Below are 24137 nucleotides of genomic sequence, written 5' to 3'. Positions count from 1 at the left end.
ATAAGGATTCATTCTATTAAGCACCCAAAGGCCAACTTACCTGGGAGGGAGAGGAGATGGACAAGCTTTATAATGAAAATTCAGTGCTGTCTTCACATTCTTCAGAAAAGGGTGTCAGCAATGTGTTTCAGGAGGAATTGAGAGAAATATTGGATGGGATACAAACAGAAAATGTGAGTGAGTGAGTATAGTATCAGATGTAAAATATTCCAGGCTGTTATAAGAAAGGAAATAATGAAGGTCCTGACTGTGTTACATCACCATCAGTCACAGGAGTGGTGTCGAAACACTGGAGTGTTAAAGATGCAATATTTTTTTTTATAAATAGCAGGTAAATAATTGCAAGTAAATCATGAACGGTGGGCAAATTACTGGAATGTATTCTGAGAGGCAGCCAAACCTCCGCAAAGAAAGGTACAAATCAGTAAGAAAATGTCAAGCTAGTGTTTTATGAGGCAACTGAATTTTCTGAAGGGCCAAGGAAAGATTTGATATGTATGATGCGAATTTCAGAAAGGCATCCTATGACAAGGGTTGCCAAAACAGCGAACCTCCCTCCACATTGCTGACTCCTACTGTTTTTTGTAGTAGCCTAGCAGTCACTCGGTCAGATTTGCAGAACACAGAAACAGAACCTTCAGCCCAATACGCGCAGCCCAACTATGGTGTTTCCCTGATCAGGTCCATTTGCCTAGATTTGGCCCAACTCTCTATAAAACTTTCCTATTCACCTACCTGTCCAAATGTTTTTTTTTTTTAAACATTGTAACTGCACCTACCTCTAGCAGTTCATTTCATATACCCACCACACTGAAAAAACATGCCTCTCAGATCCCCTTTAAATATTTCCTCTCTCACCTTAAACTTAATGCCCTGTAGTTTTAGAATCCGAGATAACCTATCTACTCTAGGCTCCTCATAATATCGTAATCCTCTATAGCAGAGTTCCCAATCTTTTTTATGCCATGAACCAATATCATCAAGCAAGGGGTCCATGGACCCCAGGGTGGGAATCCCTGCTCTACAGGGTCACCCTTCACCCTCCTCCACACCAGGAAAACAGTTCCAGCCTATCCAGTCTCCCCTTCTAATCCAAGCCTTCTACAGTCCCAACAGCATCCTTGAGAATCCTTTCTGCAACCTCTCCAGCTTAATCATTTCTAGAGCATGTAGATAAGAAATGAACAAAATATTCCAGGTTCGGTCTCACCAATGTGTTGAAACAGCCACATTGAAACCCTTGTACTCAATGCACTGTCAAAGGAATGCAAATATACCAAATATACCATACACATTCTTTACTTGTCTAACTAACCACTTCAGGGATTATGTATTTGTACTTCTCTCTGTCATTCACTGTGATTGATCTGCCCTGTTTAACTTTGTAAAATGCTTTACAGACAAATGAAGTGAAATTCCATCTGTCATTCCTTGGTCCACTTTCCCAATTGATTCAGATCCCAATTAGACCATAAAACATAGTAGCAGAATTAGGCCATTCAGTCCATCGAGTCTGCTCCACCATTCCAGTGGAGCTGATCCCGGATCCCACTCAACTCCATACACCTGCCTTCTCACCATATCCATTGATGCCCTGACCGAACAGTAAAGATCAATCTCTGCCTTGATATACCCACAAACTTGGCCTCCACCGCAGTCTGTGGCAGAGCATTCCACAGATTACTGTAGACTTAAACAACCTTCTTCTCTGTTTACATCACCAATTTTGGTGTCACCATAAACTTAGTAAATCATGCCACTCTTATCCAAATTGTTAATTTATAACCCAGTACTACATGTAAGTGGAAGGAAAGAAACTAGACAAACCACCTAGTACTGACCTTGGCACCAAATTCAGACATGGAAAAGTCACTTCATGCACAGTGCAACTTCTAAATCTGCCCTACAAACAATTAGAACCACCTCACAGATTAGTCAAACTGTCTGCCATTGGCAAACAAACAGAACCACAAAGCATCTGCACAAGCACTTGAAGTGCCAAGGCATAGGAGGCTACAGACCATGTACTAGTAAATGGGACAAGGATATTTGATGATCAATATGGACATAGTGGGTCAAAGGAGCTGTATCTACACTACATGACACAGACCAAGGTAGAAAATATTCTTTTCACCTTGATGGCAGGAAGGCTGTGAAATTCACCACCTCAAAAGAAGGCAGAGGTAGACACCTCATCCCTTCCCCAACTTGTAGAGATCTACACCTAAAGAGCCATAATCTGCAGGGCCCTGGCCCTGGAAGACAAAATTTAACAGATACAATGATGCTAGAAAGTTTGTGAACCCTTCTGAATTTTCTCCATTTCTGCATAAATATGACCTAAAATGTGATCAGTTCACACAAATCCTAAATTTAGACAAAAGAGGACCCAATTAAATAACACAAAAAACATTATACTTTTTCACTTACTGAGAAAAATAATCCAATATTACATGTATTTGTTGGAAAAGGTCTGTGAACCTTCACTTTCAGTAACTGGTGTGACCCCCTTGTACAGCAATAACTTCAAGCAAACGTTTCCACTAACTGTTGATCAGCCCTGCACATCAGCATGGAGGAATTTTAGGCCATTCTCTTTACAGTACTTCAGCTCTGGGATGTTGGTGGGCTTCCTTGCAAGAACTACTTGCTTCAGGCCCTTCCACAGCATTTCTATAGGATTAAGGTTAAGACTTTGACTCCACCATTCCAAAACATAAAATTTCTTCTGCATTAATCATTCTTTGGTAGACTGACATGTGTTTAGGGTCATTGCCTTGCTGCATGACCCACTTTCACTTGAGCTTCAGATCATGGACAAATACCCCGACATCTTCCTGTAGAACTTGCTGGTAAAATTCAGAATTCATAAATCTGTCAATGATGGCAAGCCATCCTGGTCCCGAGGCAGCAAAGCAAGCCCAAATCATGACATTCCCACCTCCATGTTTCACAGATGGGATGAGGCTCTTATGCTGGAATGCAGAGTTTGCTTTTCACCAAACAATGCTTCTCATTTAAGCCAAGTTCTATTTTGGACTCATGCTTCCATAGGATATTCTTCCAATAGCCTTCTGGCTTATCCACGTGATCTTTAGCAAACTTTAGACTGATAGCAATGTTCTTCTTGGAGAATAGCGGTTTCCTCTTTGCAATCCTGCCATGCACACCACTGTTGTTTAGTGTTTGCCTGATGGTAGACTCATGAACACTGACATTAGCCAATGCAAGAGAGGCTTTTAGATGTTACCCTGGAGTTCTTTGTGATCTCTTGGAATATTGCACGCCTTGCTCCTAGGAGTGATTTTTGTTGATCGACCACTCCTCAAGAGAGTAACAAAGGTGTTGAATTTTCTCCATTTGTACACCATCTGCCTGACTTTGGATAGTGGAGCCCAAACTCTTCAGAAATGGTTTTGTATCCTTTTCCAGCCTGGTGAGCATCAACAAATTTTTTTGAGATCCTCAGAAATCTCCTTTGATTGAGGCATGGCATACCTCCAAAAACATGTGTGGTGAAGATTAGACTTTAATAGTGAAGCCTCAGGTTTATGTTCTTTAAATAGGGCAGGGCCTCCCACACTCACATCTGATTGTCATCCCATTGATTGAAACACCTGACTAATTTCCCCTTTAAATTAACTGATAATCATTGAGGTTCACATACATTTTCCAACAAATACATGTAATATTAAATCACTTATTCAATAAATAAATGAACAGGTTTAATTTTTTTTGTTATTTATTTGATTGGGTTCTCTATCGAGTTTTAGGACGTGAGAAGATCTGATTATATTTTAGGTCATATTTATGCAGAAATAACTTTCTAGCACCACTGTAGCTCTTTTTCAACTGACACAAATGCAAACCAGAGTGGCTTCTTCCTATTTCTTAAATTTCCTATGTTTCTGTATAGTTTGCAAATAATTGTGCCTTAAGCCTCAGACAAATAATGCAACCACAGGGAGCAAAATAAGAAGATTGGATAAGAGATCTATTCAATGAAAGTGAAAAAAACACTTTCTGCTGCAAATTTCAGATTTATGCATCATTTATTTATCCTTCAAACCTACATTTTGACATTTACTAAAAAATTCCCCACCTTTTTCTACTCACCCTATTACCCATTTTGTAAAATAATCTTTTTTGTTCTCTTCCCAAACAGACTTCCACTTTTGATTTACTTTATTCCCTTTCTAGTTTGCAGCTACCTTTAACATTTGGCTGATATGATCTGGTCATGGAACTGAAATGTTAACAGTACTTCTCTCCAATATATACATCTTACCTACTGAGTACTTCTGGCATTTTCTACTTTATTTCAGATTTCCAGTGTCTGCAAAATTTTGATTTTGGATAAACAGAATTTTGCCTCTGAAGATTATAACAAAATAAAGAGAATTCGTTAGTTTTGCTTTAATAACTTCTGGTACGTCTCTTTTCACTGGAGTAGATAGTGGCAGTTTTTGCAAAGCTTTGGCAGTCAATTTGTAGACAGCAGTCAACAAGACAGCCTTGTAAAGGAATAGGAAGCAAGTGGGGAGGAATCAGAATAGTTTTTATATATGAAAATAAACCATCCAGGAAGAACTTAAGTTACATCAATGCCACGGCAATTAAGTTTCTAATTCTTTAAGGTAACATAAACATTATCTAGAGCACAAAATAGACCAGAATTCTAGAACTATACAACATTATCAATCCCACCATACACACAAATACTCCCTAATTTTTTTCTGAATACTGACACATGCTAGAGTAGTTTTCAAAAAAGAGCCTGTGCAATTAATAATTATGTAGCTATTCAATAGGCAGGAGACAAGTTTGATCCTGCAAGTTTAATGCCCATGAAAGCATGCATTTTTACTAGATAACAAAAGCAACCTTGTTTTCTCTTGCCATGATCAATTCTAGCATCACAAATGTACAGTGATGAATGCAGGACTTCTTAAAACTCAATACAATATACTAACTAGATTCATAACTATTTTAACATTGTTAATCAATTCCATTTCACAATTTGTTCAGTTTTAAAATAATAGTTTTTAAATTTCAGTTAGAGGCTGATTACTGCATATCAATGAAGATTGCCTAGAGCAGAAATGAAATAATTAAATATACCATTTGCACTTATTGGTAATTCAATCAAAATCAGAGCTGCACTGAATGCTCATTTAACATATCAACATTACCAATTACAATGGCTTGCCTCTATAATGTGCACCCCCAATTTATCTAAATATTTACTGCTCAGCATTATTGACTGTCAAAAATACTCAACAATACATGAATGCAATGAGCAAATTTCAATTTAATACCCAATATTGAGCATTTAATGACCATTTGACTGACCTATTTAAAAAAAAATCATTCTCACAGCAAGTTATTCAATGTGAAATGTCAACTCCATTTCTCTCCACTAATATCACTCAATTTATCTAACTGAATTTTTGATTTCAAATGCTGGAAATCTGAGTTTGGCTATGATACAAAAGGCAACAGCTCATGCCAGCTTAAGGCAATCTAATCAACCCATTCCCCTATGGTCCAATAAATTATCACCCAAATGCCAATCAGATTTTCTTCTGAAAGCCTTGATTGAGTCCATTTCCACCAACATTATAGACAGTTCACCACTACCCATAATGTATGTTCACCACCCATCTGTTTTGCTCAATACTGTAAATGTGTTCCGGCTTCTTCAAACTTCTAACAGAAAACTGCTCTTCTTATTTACCTTAAAGTATCAAAATTCTCTGCAACTCTTGACAGCTTCTCATCTAAAACTGCAGCTGGAATTCCTCATTCCTGGATCCATACTTGCAGGTTTTGCTGAAACCTTTCCAAAGTCTTTACATCCATCCTCGTGTCCAAAATTGGACCATACTCCAATTGCGATCTAATGTTTTATAAAAGGTTTAGGCATACTTCATTTCTGTATCAGCTCAAAAGAACCAAAAACATGTAGTCAAAAGGGAAAACTAAATTTAGTAAAGCAAATGGTATTAAGTAAATGAAATGCCTAACAATGTCAAACATGGTACTCTATCTAGCCTTCCCACCATCGAGGACACCTTCAAAAGATGATGCTTCAGGAAGGCAGCATCCATTGTGAAGGACCCTCACCACCCAGAACATACCCTCTTCTCATTACTAGCATTAGAGGCAGTATGGGAGCTTAAAGACCTACACTCAACTTTTTATGAGCAGTTTCTTCCCCTCTACCATCAGATTTTTTAAATGGACCATGAACTCATGACAAATATTTTACTATTCCTCTTTTGCACTACTTGTTTTCTTTCTGTTGGAACATGGTTATTTGTTGTGCCTGTGCTGTACTGCTGTCACAAAACAACAAATTTCATGACTAGTGTCAGTTACAAAAAACTTGATTCTGATTCACCACCTGTTCTCAGTCCTCACACTACTCCCACAGCTGCTTATTCTCTACAGTTCGACTGGTCCAAATGAGCTCAAACATTTGTTGCCAGACTACCCTCCAAGTAATAAAAAAGCCTTTGGCAGCAGATCCTGAGGCAATGCCTCTGGGTAGACCTGTTGGCCTTCAGCAGCTTTACCATTAAATGCCTATGAACTATTTATTGTTTTTTTAACCGTCTCTGTTGATAACCTAATCATTAAATCCATTTAATACTTTGAAAATGATTAGGAAAACCAAGCCACTTATTTTTCCATCCACAGTTGGCAATTCGAATGGGATTGCTAAATGCACTACACCTAATAAAGTGCCACTACACCCAACCCTACACCTCCTTCCTCACAACCAGAGCCCCAAACAGCCCTTCCAGGTGAGATGACACTTCACTGAGAGTCTGTTGGGGTCATATACTGTGCTCGATTTCTCAAACTTCCAGTCATGGCACAACCTCTCCCCCCCCGCCCCCCCCCCACCCAACTCCATCCCCCTTTCCCTGTCTCAGCTTCTCTCCTTACCTGCCCATCGCCTCCCTCTGGTGCTCCTCCCCTTTTACTTCCATGGCCTTCTGTCCTCTTCTATTAGATTCTCCCTTCTCTAGCCCTCTATCTCTTTCATCAATCAACTTCCCAGCTCTTTACTTCATCCCTCCCCCTCCCGGTTTCACCAATCACCTTGTGTTTCTCCCTCCCCTACCTTTTAACACTACACCATCTTTTTTTTCTCCAGTCCTGCTGAAGGGTCTCAGCCCGTAACATCGACTACACCCTTTTCAATAGTTGCTTCCTGGCCTGATGAACAACTCCAGCATTTTGTGTGTGTTGCTTGGATTTCCAGCATCAGCAGATTTTCTCTTGTTTGTACCCAATAAAGGTACAGGAAGTACCTAAAACAGTGGCCATTGAGTGTTCCTCGTCTTCTAGTGCTGTAGCCCATACACTTCCAAGGTTTGACATGTTCTGCTCATTTCATTTACTGTCACCTTACTGACAAGCTTGAACCGGTGTGGCCATTCTCCTCTGAACTCTCTCATTAACAAGGCACTTTCACCCACAGAACTGCCACTCACTGGATTTTTTTTTGTTTTTCGCACTATTGTCTGTAACCCCATATGGCACCAACAATCATTGCACCGTCACTTAGATCATTTTTCCTCCCCATTCTTATGTTTAGTCTGAACAACTGAATTGCATGATCACGTCTGCATGATTTTTTGCATTGAGTTGCTGCCACATGATTGGCTGATTAGATTTTGCATTAACAAGCTGGTATACCAAAAAGTGGCCACTGAGTGTATGTCACTGAATATGAAGTACATCCAGCCTTTCATCTTAAATGTGCTCTTATCTGACTTCTAGCTCATCTTTGAACTCTGCTCAAATATACAGACAAGGAAATATGCACAATTAAGTTTACCAGCAATTCCCCTTGAAATTAACAGAAAATGGCAAGTATATTTCAGATAATTAGTTTGGTTCACTTGGTGACTGTCACATTTATTAAGAATCAGAAGGTTGTATTGGAGCATTGATTTTCAGATTAAGCAGCCTTTGACTACTGGTATGCCAGAGATTGGTGCTAGATCCACCTATGCTTATCATATACAGTTGCAAGAAAAAGTCTGTGAACCCTTTGCAATTACCTGATTTTCTGCATTAATTACTCAAAAAATGTGGCCTGATCTCCATCTACATCACAATAATAAACACAATTTTTGTAACTAATAACACAAACAATTGTACTTTTCATGTCCTTATTGAACACATTATTTAATCATTCACAGTCCAGGCCGGAAAAAGCATGTGAACCCTTGTATTTAATAACTGGTGGTACCTCCTTTAGCAGCAATAACCTCCACCAAATGTCTCCTGTAGCTGTTGACCAGACTTGTACAAAGGCAAGGAGCAATTTTAGACCATTCCTCTATACAAAACTGTTTCAGGTCATCAATATTTCTGGGATACCTTGCATGAAGAACCATCTTCAGGTCATGCCACAATATCTCAGTTGGGTTAAGGTCTGGGCTTGGACTTGGCCATTCCAAAACACAGATTTTCTTCTTTTTAAACCATTCCGTTGTTGATTTATTCTAGTGTTTCGGTTCATTGTCTTGTTGCATCTTCCAACTTCTATTAAGCTTCAGATGACAGACTGCTATCCTGACATTCTCCTGTAAAATGTCTTGATACAATTTGAATTCAGTGTTCCCTCAACGACTGCAAGCTGTCCAGGCCCCGAGGCAGCACAACAGCCTCAAACCATGATACTCCATCCACCGTGCTTTAGAGTGGGATGAGGTGTTGGTGTGCAGTGCCCTTTTTCCTTCAAACATAGCAATGTGCATTTCTGCTAGAAAGTTCATCTTTTGTCTCATCTATCCAGAGAACATTGCCGCAGAAGCATTGTGGAACATCCTGGTCGTCTTTTACAACTTGAAACGTACAGCAATTTTTTTTTTGGTAGAGCAGTCATTTTCTCCATGGTGTCCTTCCATGAACACCATTCTTGTTCAATGTTTCTCTTATAGTGGACAGAGACTTTAGCAAGTTCTAGAGATTTCTGCAGGTCTTTTGCTGTTACCCTTGGGTTCTTCTTCACCATCTTCAGCATTGCACATTGAACTCTTGGTATGATCTTTACAGGACGCCCACTCCTAGGGACAGTAGCAACAGTACTGAATTTCCTCCATTTGCAGACAATTTCTCTTACTGTGGACTGATGAACACTCAGGTCTTTAGAAATGCTTTTGTTGCTTTTTCTGGCTTTATGCATCTCCACAATTCTTCTTCTGAAGGTCGTCTGATATAAAAAATATATGTGGCAGGGCAACTCGACAACCCACACATCCAATCACATTTCACTGACTGGATCACCTGACACCAAATAGCTTTTGTAGAAGGCATTACCCCAGAGGTTCGCAGACTTTTTTGAACCGAGACTGATTGTTAAATGGTGTACTCAGTAACAACAAGTAGTACAATTGTTTGTGTGTTACTAGTTTAGGCCAGGGGCTCTCAACCTTTGTCATGGGCCAATCGCATTAAGCAAGGGGCCCGTGGATTGTTCTTGCCTATTATTGCGATTTAGATGAAGATCAGACGACATTTTACAAGTAATTAATGCAGAAAACCGGGTAATTGCAAACTTTTTCTTGCAACTATACATTAATGATTTGGATGAGAATATAGTTGACATGGTTATGTGTGTGGCCTCCGTAGGTCATGATCGACCATGCGTACTGTGCAGCTGGTAGTCACTAGGAGTGGCCTCTCCAGGGCGCAAGCCAGGGCAGAGTTGATATGGAGAACCGTCTGTTGCCCATGCAGTGGGACACCCCTCTCCATGCTGATGACAGGTCCAAAGGAACGACGAAGTCGATACAGTTTGGTGCCAGCAGCGTCACAGGAGTTGCCGTGCCGGTGCTGAGTACAGCAGTCAGCTGCCTTCGGGACTCCGACTCCAGATTTTTCCTCGGGTTTACTCCCAAAGCCTTTCCTGTGAACGGGTATAGCCGCAAGGCAGCAGAGGTTTGAAATCGGAGTTTTCCCTCTCCTAGATGAGCTACCATCCATGGTTAACAAGCCCCAACTGCCCAGAGCAACTGGTTTTGAGGCGCCAGTGGCCCGCCTTTGCCCCTTCTCCTGTCAGTGAGAACAGCTCCACTGCGCTAAGAACTATGCCACACGTGAAGGCCAGGAGTTGGACTTGGTTGGCATGGTTAAGAAGTTTATATAATGATACCAAAATTTTGTGGCATAGTTGATAGTTTATAATTTGATAGTAAAGGTGGTTATTTAAGATTACAAGAGGATTTAGAATAACTGGGAAGGCATGCCAAGGAATGGCTGATGGAATTTTAACTTGAACAAGTGCTAAGTGTTACACTTTAGCAAGTTAAGCCAAGCCAGGACTTGCACAGTAAATGGCAGGACTCTGAGCATGAATAGAGACCTAGAGGTTCAAATACATAATTTCTAGAAAATGGCATGCAAGTAGACAAGAGTGAAGGTTACATTACAGTTGAAAGATAAAGAAAAGATTAGGTTTATTTGCATATGTACATCAAAACATATAGTTAAATGCATAATTTAATGCATAATTTCTGTCAACAACAATACAAGGATGTGCTGGGGCAGTCCACAAGTGTTGCTACTTCCAGCAGCAAGATAGCATGCCACAACTTACTGCCTTTGGAATGTGGGAGGAAACCCGAGCACCTGGAGGTCAGAGAGAATGTACAAACTCCTTCACACTCACCTTTGCTGTTCAGAACATTGACTGCAAGAGTTAGGAAGTCATGTTACATCATAAGACCACACTTGAAGTACTGTGCACAGTTCTGGTCACCAATCTACAAAGATATCACTAACATGGATAGCGTGCTGAAATGACTCAGAATCAGGTGTCGTAAAATTTATTGTTTTGCAACAGCAGTACAATGCAATACATAGAAAGTTACAAAAAGTATGAAAAATAAGTAGCACAAAAAGAAAGAAAAATAGTAATGTTCATAGACTGCTCAGAAATCTGATGGTGGAAGAGAAGAAGCTGTTTGTAAAACATTGAATGTGTCTTCAGAAAACAAGTTTTGGGTGGTAAGGGTCCTTAGTGATGGGCATCACCTTCTTGAGGAATCATCCTTTGAAGATGATGGGGATTTTTCTGATCCTGTCTATTTGGTATTGCAATACCAGACTCTCTCGAAACTCAAGAGTTGTGTGGCTAGGCACAGCTCAAATGCCATCTACAAATTCACCAATGACCCAACTGTTGTTGGCAGAATCTCAGATGGTGATGAAGAGGAATACAGGTGTGAGGTAGATCTTCTGGTTGAGTGGTATCGTAACAACAACCTTGCACTCAGCGTCAGTAAACCAATAAATTGATTGTAGATTTCCGGAAGGGGAAGTTGAAGAAATAAACAATTATCATCAAGGAGTCAGCAGTGGAAAAGGTGAACAGCTTAAAATTCCTGTGTTGTCTACATCTCTGAAGATCCATCCGAGGCAAAGCATACTAATGCAATTACAAAGAAACACCAGCCATTATGTTTCTTTAGGAGCTCAAGGAGATTTAGTATGTCACCAAATACTCTAGCAAATTCTGCAGATGTACCATGTGAGTCTAGAAGTAGAGGGCATAGACATAAGGGGAAAATTTTTAAAAGAACATGAGGGGCAAGGATCCCTCCCACCACACACACACACACAAAGGATAGTGGGTATGTGAACTGAGCTGTGGGAGGAAGTAAGACAGGAGCAACTGCAATGTTTAGAATGAACTTAGACAAGTACAGAAGTTTTAGGGAGATATGGGCCAAAAACAGTTAAATGGGATTAGCGCAGGTACGCAACTCAGCTGGCAATTCAGTGGACAAATTGAGCTGAAGTGCCCATTTCTGTGCTGTATTACTATGAATATCATGGACTCACGGTTTAATCCAGGATAAAATACAAAAAAAAGCAAGGTTTTTCCCCCTGTAGTTTGGCTTTTAAGTTTTTCATTAAACTGCTGTACAATACGATACATAAACAACAAAATGCAAGAAAATTCCTCCTGGCCATTTATCTCTCAAACACCACCAAAATTAGAGCATTCAATTGGTGCACACAATTGGCTGCCAACAAAACAAGCAATTTAGGACATTGAGGTCTAGAAAGGCATTTTAAACTTTATATATTCTAACTTTCATTGTTATACTCAAATGGTGAAGGAACATTTAGAAGTAGTGGTTTTAATTGAGAATATCACATTACTGATAAAAAATAATTTTAGTTTTTCAAAATAATTAAGCACTAAGAACATGACTCACTACCTGACCTGATCTGTCCTTTTGGAATACAGGAAAATATTCTTCACTCATTTCTTGTACCATAACATACTTCCACAATGCTCCAGAACAAATCTCAGGTCAATCACAATAATAGTTTGGAGCAGAGAGCTCCTACATGGCCTGGCCGGGATAAGTTCACATTGCAGCAACAATGAGAATTTATCTTAACATTAAAAAAAACTCCTCCAGATGAGTGATAAACTCTCAGAAAGGGGATTCTAATCAACAAAGATTTAAAGCTTTGACAACTGCCTGCAATCAGAATACAGAAATTAAATATTACAGGACCAATAATGCACAAAGTCTAAGCCCGAGAAAATTAATAAACTGAAATTCAACCTCCCTTCTCTGATATGGCAACAACATCCCAATTGCTGCTTTGGTTAAGTCCTAATTACAAAGGGAAAACTATCTAATGTTCTAACTCTTGATCAGTATGCATAATGACTACAAAGTTGAAATGCTTGAACTTGCTGCACAGCCTACATGCAACCATTTTCATCATAGATAACATGAAGAAGTGAAAGTGGTGGAAAGAATAGACTATTGTAATGTGCACAGTAGTATCAGAATGGAGATATTTATATGCAGCTAGTGACAGATTAGGCAAACATCCATGTCACTGACATAATCACTTTTGTTCACAAGCTTGTAATAGAATACATTTACAAATTTTATCTTTAATAACACACCTCATTTTTAAAACTTAAGTTACTCCACTCATATACTACAATCTATTTTAATTCACATAACTTGGGTACTATAAACACAACATCACAAGCTGAATTTGAGACCCAAATCCAAGGCCCAGAAATTAAGCACACTTACTATTTTGGGGACGACAACTCCATGCAGCTTACAAATAATTTAAAATTCACAATTGATTATTATATATTCCACTCACTAAACAAAAGACATTACTAACTTGCTCCAATTATATATGCTACATGTATTGCCCTCACTCCACCAATGCTTTTGGGGGGGGGGGGTGGCAAGGGCAGGTAACTAGGATATTCCAGGCACAGACCAGTCTATTCACATTGTGGCACTGCAGTAGTCAGGATCACAATTTAAAAGTAGCATCAGGCTTGGCAAGGTCAAAGCCATAATTCAAGTACAGCAGCAGCCATAGTACAAGTCCTAGACAAGGTTTGCTTCTGGATGTTCAATGCCAGCTTGTTCAGACCAAACAAACATTAGAATACACTGTTTATAGACAAGCTAACAATAACTCCGTATGGCCCATGACCCAGGCTAAATTATCTCCATGTAATTCCTGCCAACATTAATGATCAAAAAACTACAAACCACTTTTCTTAAGAATAAGACGAATTTTGATGTGAGCCAATTCTTAATCCAATTTGATTCTTCAAATGTTTCCATTTCCACTGTTCTCTGAATTTTCATCCTTGCAGAATACCCAAACAACTAGGGCAATACAGCAGCATAACAGCAAGGGTAACCATGTTACACCACCAGTAACTTGGGGTCAATTTTGCCATTGTCTATAAAAGGACTTTGTACATTCTCCCCATGACTGCATGTCTTTTTTCCCCCGGGGTGCTCTGGTTTATTTCCACATTCCAAAGGCATATGGTTTATTTGGTTAGTTGGACATACGAGTGTAATTGGGCTGCATGGGTTCATCAAGCTGGAAAGGCCTGTTACCATGTTGCATCTTGATATAAAAATTAAATTGAACAGCAATATTTGCCTTGAACATTCCTGATTTCCATTACTCTTGACCTTACTCCATTATTGATTGCTGGACCCAACTCTGGAATTCCTCCCCTTCCCCACATCTTCTTCCTCCTTTTAAAGATGTTGCTAAAATCTCCCACTTTGACCACGCTTTTGATCATCTGCCCTAATATTTCTTTGTAAGGCTCATTGTTAAGTTTTATTTCATGACGAGTCCTGGGAACCACCTTGGACTTAGAAATATATTTAAAGTGAAATACAATTTGCTGTTGTATTACTGGGCCCATCAACAGAGATAATGAGTTATACCATCACGACATTTCAACTTTACCCAAAATAAAAAAAGTCAAACTTAAAATGAAGTACAGCCACAGGCGTGCATTTGCCAACAGTCCCCTTCTCAGAATTAAGCTTACTGCTTCCAAATGCATTCACACAACTATCCTCACGTTTGGTTAGGTACCAACTGCAAGGATTCCAACAGCCAAAAAAGTATCTTAAATAATAGCACTTGATGCTGTCTAAAAAAATAAATCAGCAAGCTACTTTACAAGATAAAGAACAGCCAAGCCCAAAACTAAATTTAATTGATCTTCACCTTTTTGCAAAAGTCATAATATTGATCATGACAGAATCTTGTCCTCCACAAACATAGGAGAACTGAAGAATATTATAGAAATCCAACAGCTTTCCCTGCGGAAAGCCACAAAATTCACACCAAAAGAAAATCATTATTATAATTTACCCAATGAGCAATAGGAGATCAATTACATCTCAAACTTCATTGAATAACTCTAAACTTCATTAATTTTATCTCCACAGCCAATTAATACTACAACCTAATGAAGTCTATTACTAACAAATTTACAACTGAATCAACTAGCACCTAATTTGCTACACACCTTGGGTAAGTGTTTTCTACCTTCTCTTCCTACGTAGGACCAGGCTCAGGTATCAGTGGAAAATGATGCTTGCTTACCTTTAAGAGGTTGGTTGAGGAGCTAGACCCGCTGCAATAAGCCTAACACCATGACAGGTCTACAGCAGACACAATCTCACTGGCTCCCCACTGGGCTTTGGACCACCTAGACAAAAGCAATGCCTATATCAAGTTGCTGTTTATCAATTACAGCTCAGTATTCAACACCATCATCCCTTCAGTACTTATCAACAAGCTTCAAAACCTGGGCCTCTGTAACTCACTCTACAATCTGATTCTTGACTTCCTTATCAGGAGATCACAACCAGTACAGATTTCTGATAATATCTCCTCTACACTGACAATCAATACAGATGCACCTTAAGGATGTGTGCTTAGCCCGCTGCTGTACTCTCTTTACACTCAAGACTGTGTAGCTGGGGACAGCTCAAATGCCATTTATAAATTCACCAATGACACCACTGTTGGCACAACCTCAGACACCAAAAAGACAGCGAACAGAAGTGTAATAGGCTGGTCAGACCACCTTGCACTCAGTGTCAGCAAGATCAAGAAATTGATCATGGACTTCAGGAAGGGGAAGTCACCCCAATCCTCACTGAGAGGTCAGCAATGGAAGGGGTGAGTAGTTTCAAGTTCCTGGCATGAACACCTTAGAGGATGCAATCTATGCCCACCATATTGATGTAATCACGATGAAGGCATGCCAGCAGCTCAATTTTATTCGGAACTTCAGATCTGGTTTATCGCTAAGGATGAGCAAAGTTCTACACACATATCAAGGAGGGCAGTCCGACTGGCTGCATCACCCTCCAGTGTGAAGGCACCAATGCACAAAATTATCAGAGGCTTCAAAGCATTGTAGTCTTGGCCAGCTCCATCACAGGCAAAAGCCCCTCACCATTGACGACATATGCTAAAGATGATGCCTCAAGAAAGTGGCATTATCGTAAAGTACCTTCTTCACCACCTCAGACATGCCCTCTTCTCATTACTGCCACCAGAAAGGTACCGGAGTCTGAAGATTCACATTCAATATTTTAGAACAGATTCTTCCCCTCTGTCATCAACTTTGGAACAGTCCTTAAACACTATCTCACTATTGCTTTTTTGCTTGCATGATTTTTTCATAACATAGCAATTTGTTATGCCTGCACTGCTGCCACAAAACAAATTTCATAACCAACACCTCTTCTCTTCACCTGCCAATCACCTCCCCTGGTGCACTCCTTCATGCCTTTCTTCCACGGTCTATTCTCTTCTCCTACAAGATTTGATTCCTCCTTCTCCAGCCCTTGACCATTTCCACCCACCTGGCTGCACCCATCAGATTCTGGATCATCCTCCTTGCCCTCCCCTCACCTTTTTATTCCGGCATCTTCCCCCTTCCTTTCCAGCCCTGAAGATGAGTCTAGATCTGAAGTGTTGACTGTTTATTCACATCCATACATCAGGGAGTTCCCAACTTTTTAAATGCCATGGACCAATACCATTAAGCAAGGGGTCCACGGACCCCAGGTTGTGAACCCCTGCCATAGATGCTGCTTGACTTAAGTTCCTACAGCATTTGGTGTGTGTGTTTCATGACTAATGTCTGTGACAATAAAGCTGCTTCTAATTCTATTAAGTTGTATCAAAATTCCCAACCATTCAATAAAAAAAAATCACTTTAGTTTTTAAGTTCTGTTTTGAAGAATACTAAGCTAATTTACATCTCCTCATAATCCAGCCTGATAACATATCGATGAATCTGTATATTTGTGCAAACTCCAATACATTTTACAGTCGTGTTCCCAGGCGACAACAGTCAAGATAGTGTTTAACCACAAAACTTCCCCCATAATTTATTCTTTAAGTTACAAAGTCCAACAGGGCATTTGGACATGTTTATTTTCTATTTTTAAACCGAAGTCAGACATTTCACTGTGAATGTGTACTTCTGTTTTCCTTATGCCTCCACATGTGCTAGCTTTCCACCACCTAAAAGTTATTAATTTTTGAGCTAAAATAAATGATCTCACACTTAATTGTGCTGAATTCCATCTGCTACAGCTCTGCATTCTTACTCAATTGTCTCTTTGTAATTTTATGATCCCATCTATACCAACTGTCATGCTGTGATGTTTCATTATCAGCAACTTTGATATTTGATGCTCTTGTGTGGTATCAGCAGAGTACTTTGTTTACTTGGGAGACTCAACTATTCATTTTGGGAAAACACTACCAAATGATATTTTAAAAAGAGAAGAGCAAGTCTTCCACCGCTAAGGAATACAGTTGAGAAGTTGACGAGAGCTTTAATGGGCATCTAGTGTCACAGGGACAGCCTCTTCAACCTACTGGTATAGTGTAAGGTGCTTTAAGCAGGAACAATTGCATAAAACCGGTTAAGTCTCCATAATCACACGAGAAAACAATCAGGCAAAATTGGACTCTATATAAGCCAAAGATAATCAAAACTTGCATCAAAGAGATCATTTTAAGGTGAGTCTCAGAGGAGGATGTGAGAAGCAAAGGCTGAAGGAAAATCTAGCGCTGAGGCCTTAGAAAAAAAAGCAATACCAACAGAGTGAACAAAAGCAGAGTAAAAAATAAATATCATAATCAAGATAATACAATGCAGTTATTAAAAAAAATCAAGAATGGAAGGAAGCAATAAAGAAGAAAATCAAACCAAGTGACCAAAAAGTTGTAACGGGGCTCTTGAAGATGAGCAATCACATCCAGAAATGGAATTCTTTAATTAAGGTCATACAAGCCATAAGGTTTTGTCATCAGTGATGCAGTGAAAAATAACATACAATGATCCAGAGATGGCAAAGTCGGGTGAAAATTTGGATGGAGAAGACTACAGAGATAAACTCCTACACAGCTAAGAATTTTGTAAATAAAAGATTTTTAATTAAATTGCTGTTTGGGAAGCAGCTCAAGGCTTACAGCAAGTTACATCAAAATAAACAAATGTAATATTCAAAATGTGTGCTATTATCCTAAAACCATCCAGAATATTGGAAGGAAACAAAAATTCAGATCTTCCAAATTATGCAGTTTCACTTTATCAGTACTTAAATGGTCTGCCCCAATTTTAAGCATCAGGTCAACTGACAATCCAAAGGGCAGCTGATTTCTCAGAAAGGAAAACTGCTTTACCAGACATTAAGAATTAGATTTACTATCATTCAAAAGAATAGGATACTGTTCCAACACTGCAAGCAACCTAGATTACTAGTTAATATCAAAGCTGCTCACAAAGGTTAACTAAAATGGAGCTTTACACAAGATGCAGATTCGTCCAAACAAGCTCTTTCCTGAATTTGCCTCAATAGTCAAACAGTAGTAAGCAACTTTAAGCTTATTTGACTTCATGGACTTTGCTGATTTAGTAAAGATAGCAATCGGTCACCATTTCTGCTGCTACCTGCAGTTCAACACCAGCTGGAAAATGAACTTTAGCAGGCAACAATTTTCAATCAATAATACATTTAACACAAAACATGACCCACTGTCTTCACAAAAGATTCAAAACAAATACTCATCAAAGATGTACTGGGAAGTGATAAAAGACTGTATTAATAGTTTCTACAAGGAAAAACAGATCATTTTAATATAAGGGAGAACATCAGTCATAGGCAAGGCCAAAGTTGAGACAAAAGCAATGGAAGGGACACTGTACAAGTCAGAGGGATAATTCCTGAAAGTTCTAAAGACAACAATACTGGAGAAGTTCCAAGGACAAAGCCATTAAAATATTTAGATGAAAGTCTTTGATGTAAATTAACAAGGACAAGGGTGAAATGCAAGTTATATTTTGTGCAAAACTAAAGAGAATCAGCTGAAGTTTACAGAGCATTAAGACCGGGAGAAAGATCAGCACAGTATTGGAACATTAAAGTTTAAAGGTAACAAAAGAGACTTTTGGCAACAGTGAGCTGTAGCAGTGAGAGACATCAACCATCATAAAGACAGATAGTCTTTGTAGTAATGACAATTGTAGGAGTTAGAAATTCCGTTCAGTGTTAAATGGGATGCCAAGTAAGCAAACTCGCTCGATCACGGAGTATGATGAGAATCAGTGTCAGAATACAAAGTTGTGACAGGGAACAGAGATAATGTTCTTGATTTTACCAATATCTAACTGAAGGAAATTGCAACTAAATGAAACAGGCCTTCCAGCATGAGTTGGAATGAAGATTCATGAGCTGTTGAATACAAAGCCATCTGTGTATAGCACACATAGAAGGTAGTTCCCTCTTCAAATAGTTCACATAGAACACATTAGGAAGAGATCACAAAGAGTAATTTGCAGGAATCCAACGGTAATGATTTAGTTGATAAAGCTATAATCTGTAAATGAGCCAGCTATGATGGGACAGACAAGTGTAAACAAGTAAGGGTGATTTCTCTTCACAAAAATTACATGTTCAAATAGGATGATACAATTGACTTCAGGAAGGCTGGAGGATTAATTTTATTATTGTGGGTACCAGCCTTGGCTTTGATTAAAGCTGTTTAATGTGTAGAAAGCTTAAACCTTTCAACAAAATAGCACCCTAGGACATCAATGCACTTCACAGACAATGAAGTACTTTAAGATGCTGTCACTATAGTAATGCCAAAAACAGGACAGCCAATTTGCATTCAGCAAGTTCCTATATAAAAAACTTCAGGTTAATGAATAAAAAAAATTTTAGTAGTATTGATCTCAGGACAAATTAAACACATCACTTCCACACCACCCAAACAAAAGTGCCAATGAAGTTTTTATATCTAACCAGGGAGACCATTCTTCTCCAATTTAATGTAAAACTTACATATTACAAGTCTTTATCCAGCATGAATCACCTCCAACCATGCAGCTCCCTTAGTTGTTGTGCTGCAATCTAGTCTTGATTAGAATATTACTAACTGCAAGCACTGCCATGAGCTTCTTCTACCATTCAATAAGATCATGGCAGATCTGATCTTGGCTTCAGTCCCACTTATCCATATCCACCCCACCCCCTCAATGTCCCTATCGTCCCAAAACTCTACCTATAATCAAGCCCCGAGAATTTACAACAATTCAGCCTCCACAACTTCCTGGGCTAAGGTATTCCAAAGTAAAAACAGACCACATAAGAAACACTAAACAAAGAGGAAACCCAATTCCAAAATTACCACTTAGTTCTACATTTGCCCAAAAATACTCTTGGCAGCAATGTTGGCAATCCACCTCAGAATCTCTTTTCAAAAGGATTACCTTTAATTGTTCCAAGCTCCAATAAATATACAGGTAACTTTTTCAACCTTTTTTCTTCCAAGACATACCTTCTCTCCTGGGATCAACAAAAGAAACCTTCTCTGACCCATTGTTAATACTGGGTTAGAGAATTCCAAAGTAAGAGCACCTATGACCAAATGAATTATAGCTGATACAATTTTTTTAATTAGCACAAACTTGTTGGATACAAATTAGGCATGCAACATTACTTGCAACAACTTCGGTAAAGAAAGGTACATCAGAGATTAAGGCACTTTTCAAGGACAAAGACTATTGATGTTTTGACCTAAAAGAGGAAGAAAGCAATGTCAAGTTTGCAAGGGATAAAGGCATCACTCAGGAAAAACAGCAATACAAGAGTTAGACTGAATGCTGCAAAATCCTCTAGGAATGTCAATGTATATGAAATAAGGTTTCATGAACAAAATGAACTTGGAAGGAGGAAGATGTGTAAAGCTAGGATAAAAGTAAGGGCAGTTTGATTCAAAAGATTTTTATTGAGGTGAGAGAAAAGACAGCCAACAGATTGGTAAGAGGGATGAACAGAAGTCATGGTCTAAATTTCAGTGGAGGTGAACAGATAAATATGAGAAGACAGAATGTTCCTTGGCACAAGAGAATCTGATGTAAGTGAAGGAGTGACTTAACAGAGCCACACCTGTAAAACAACATCAACACAAGAATGAGCAGTCTTTCAATGCAAAGGCTGAAGGGGACTGATCTCTTAATATGGGGAAAGGAGTGCAGGTCAATCTAGTGCTATTGCGCTCTATTTGACCACTCTCTACCAAGAAGAAAAAATGTCAACTAAGAAATTCCAAATAGTTTGTTCCTTCTAAAGATTAAAACCTTATAGTAAAGCAAATCCAACAACATTTCCCACACAAGTTGCCTGAGTTTTAACATTTCAAAGTACAATACACAATCTAATGTCAATCCATAATTAATCCTGAATCCTCCTTGCCGTCAACCCAATTTCAATACTTAAGAACAAATTAGCCTAGAATACAACTAAAAACTCGTTCAGCACAATTTTGAACCTTTTAAAAACAAAAATTCTTCCTTTGCAGTACTGAACTCTTAGTTAACTCCAAGCCATCATGAAGACACAAGTAATTCATCAACCTACTCTAGTAATTCTTTTCCTTGATCTTAAGATACCCCAAGTTTCTCTTCAACCTAACTTTTACTCAAGAAATTGATGATTTGGTTTCTTACATATATATGCAAAAGTGCTCTACCATTTAACTGTCCAGACATGACAAACTCACATCAAGATATTTAATACCATTAAAAATCACCTTTCCCATAAGTAAAACAGGGAAAGAAATTTTAAAACAAAACGATTTTCTTTTTGCCTACTTGTTCTAATTGTTACACATGCACATAGCTATCATCCCTTCCCAATCCAGGGAAACCAGGCACGTCAGCTCATCTGGTAATGCATCAAAATCAATCTGGAACTGTAACTGAGATACAAATTACAATCACATTCGTTCTATGAGATTACATCATGTGACGAAGCCCACAAGACTAGATTTGGGCAAGCAGGGAATGCATTCAAAGGTTGAAGGCCCACTAGGCCAATTTCCCTTATGTTCGACGCTTCCTAACGTAAAAGGGAATAATATGGTACCTTCCAACTTCGGCAGTAGTCAGGCATACGTAAGCGAAACACATCCACAGAAAATTGGACTGAAAATTTAATGAGTAAACATATCGTGGAGAAAATTATATCTTACATGATGCATTTATTTTATAGAAAATCGTAAATGCAGCGCCTTTTGTTGATTTTATCAACGTAAACTATGATTTGAAAGAGGTTAGAGGCTTTAGGACAATTCAGGCCTGAACTAGTTTCTGGATTCCAAAAAAAACCAAGGAGCTAGGACGACCGTGTGGCTAGCTGGGAGATGTAGTTCAACCTTGCTTTTTCTCCGATTCCCTTCAAACTCCAAGTCACCTTTTAAACTACACCTCCCAAGAACAGGGGAGGCCTCTGCGCAAGCGCATCGTCTCTTTGGCTCCTTTTTTTTACCCCCCCCACACCAAAAACCGAACCCCCAACCCCCACCCCGGCCTAGAGCTTCACCCAGCTCCGCGATCGAGCCTCGGCTTCGTGCTACAAACTTAGGCCCGGATTTGTGCGCACCGCCATTGATGCTCAGCTCTTAGGCCTACTCTTTTATGGAGGGGAGGAGATTGGTGGGGAAGTGGGGGGGGGGCTATCAACACCTTCAAATGATTCACTAAAGAGCGGGTGTAGTTGAGTGGCGACGTGAAGCAAGGGTCACTTTACCTCAGAAACCTCATCCTCTTCGCTCCCAGAGAGCACGGCCAGTTTGAAATCCAGGCGATCTCCGGGAGTCGGCTCTAAAATGCGAACTTTAGTGCTGACGGCAGCGGTCACAGAATCTATCTCGTCTTCAAAGCCGTCTGTCATCGTGTCCAGCGCTCGGTTCTCCGCTATCACTTCATTCTGCATATTCTTCGCGCTCTATCCTTACCGTGTCGGGCGCCTCTGAGTCTGGCTAGAAGCTGTGTATTATTATATTTTGTGTTTGAATTTTTCTGATGTAAAGTTTGACTTCAGCTACCACCAGCGAAAGCCCCGCGCCTCGCTCGCTCGCTCTCTCTCACACACACACACACACTCTCTCTCACACACACACACACTAGGCCCCGCGAATATTAGTCCACCCGAACCATTAACTTCTGTGCGCTTGCTCCGACTAGCTTGATAGGTGCACATCCGGACACCCCCTCCTCAAGTGCTCGATGCTAATTGGGGAGAAGGTACAACTGACTTTCCGTTACGTAGCGCAATGGCAACCGATAGGGCTTGCTATTCGTCCAGGCGGCTGTCAATCCAATAATCTAGCGGGCTCCGATCAGGTTAGGTTGGATGGTAATGTCTTCTACAAAGGAACCCGGATGGGTGATGGATTTTTTTTTGGTAGGGTGGGGGGGTGCACGCCTTGTGTGGGACAAAGATTCATTTATACAGCTGGGCTGTTACCTGTGGACTTCAGATAGCTCAGAAATAATGTCCTTGTGTGGTTTCGTTTCCATCGATTATCGGTTAACTATGGTGTTCCACTTTCGGTTTTTTTTCCCTCTCCCCTAATTACCCTCATTGCTGGGGTCAGCAGTAGTTGCAGTGTCCAGAGTTGAAGACAAACCACGCTCCTTTTAAAAGAAACTATCCCAGATTGCGCAATAGCGCATCCCGCCCCGAGGGGGAGGTCTAGGTGATTTAACATTCTCCAAAGCTGCACCGAAATGCGCCACAGGAAGCCATGGCTGAAGTATACCTTTTTAAAATCCAGCCTTTTTATATCTAGCATAGTGTAAACAGTAGCCAGTGCTATTCCCTTAACATCGATTGACAGATATCCAGCTCAAAACTGAGAAGAAAACAGTCAATAAGTTTTCAAAGACATTATCAAGCATGAGGATTTAGCAGATAGATTTATTAAGTGTAGTACAATGTGAGCGAAGCTGCTGTCACGTTTGGAGGACCTTCGACATGCCTAAATAGGAGGCTTACTAGTGTGGAAGAAATGCGTTTCAACTCACTGAATGTAACTGGCTTCACCTTACAGAAAGTTATATTTATCTAGTCTTCTCGCCCTCCTTAGGCAACCTATGGGATAGAAGATGATTTACATCTGCTTCTGTGGGTTCTGAGGTGGCTGCTGAGGCCAACGTAAGACTTAATTCCGTCTCAGATGGAGGCAAAGGTTTTCAACGAGGAAGGTAGGTGGGGAGATAGAAATATGTCGCATTTCTTCTACCATTTATTTACATTGGGCCTTTGCTCCCGACAGAGAGACTCGCACTGCTCAATGCCCTTTGAAAGGCCCTTTTTATTTTGGACTAATGTAGGCCAGGATTTCCTAGTAGTTGGGAAAATGTTACACTTTTTCAAGGAAGCTTTGAGAATATCCTAAAATGTTTTATTTTG

The 24137-nt window shown here is 39.7% G+C and overlaps 1 protein-coding gene across 8 annotated transcripts in view; it reads right to left on the bottom strand.

Annotated features, from left to right (window-relative positions):
- Nucleotides 1–22914, bottom strand: part of ankhd1 (ankyrin repeat and KH domain containing 1) — a 149363-nt gene extending 126449 nt beyond the window's left edge. For 5 of the 8 annotated variants that reach the window (XM_072263814.1, XM_072263819.1, XM_072263816.1 and 2 more), the window contains exon 1: nucleotides 22470–22913. In XM_072263814.1, the coding sequence (XP_072119915.1) occupies nucleotides 22470–22655 (186 nt within the window). In that variant the 5' untranslated portion in view covers nucleotides 22656–22913. Of the gene's footprint in view, nucleotides 1–22469 lie in introns of all 8 variants that reach the window. The other 3 variants (XM_072263815.1, XM_072263817.1, XM_072263818.1) reach the window with 2 other exon arrangements.
- Nucleotides 22915–24137: the final 1223 nt, after the last annotated feature.

Source organism: Mobula birostris, chromosome 7, assembly GCF_030028105.1.
Source record: "Mobula birostris isolate sMobBir1 chromosome 7, sMobBir1.hap1, whole genome shotgun sequence".
Lineage (NCBI taxonomy): Eukaryota > Metazoa > Chordata > Chondrichthyes > Myliobatiformes > Myliobatidae > Mobula > Mobula birostris.
This window is presented reverse-complemented; position numbering and strand designations above follow the sequence as displayed.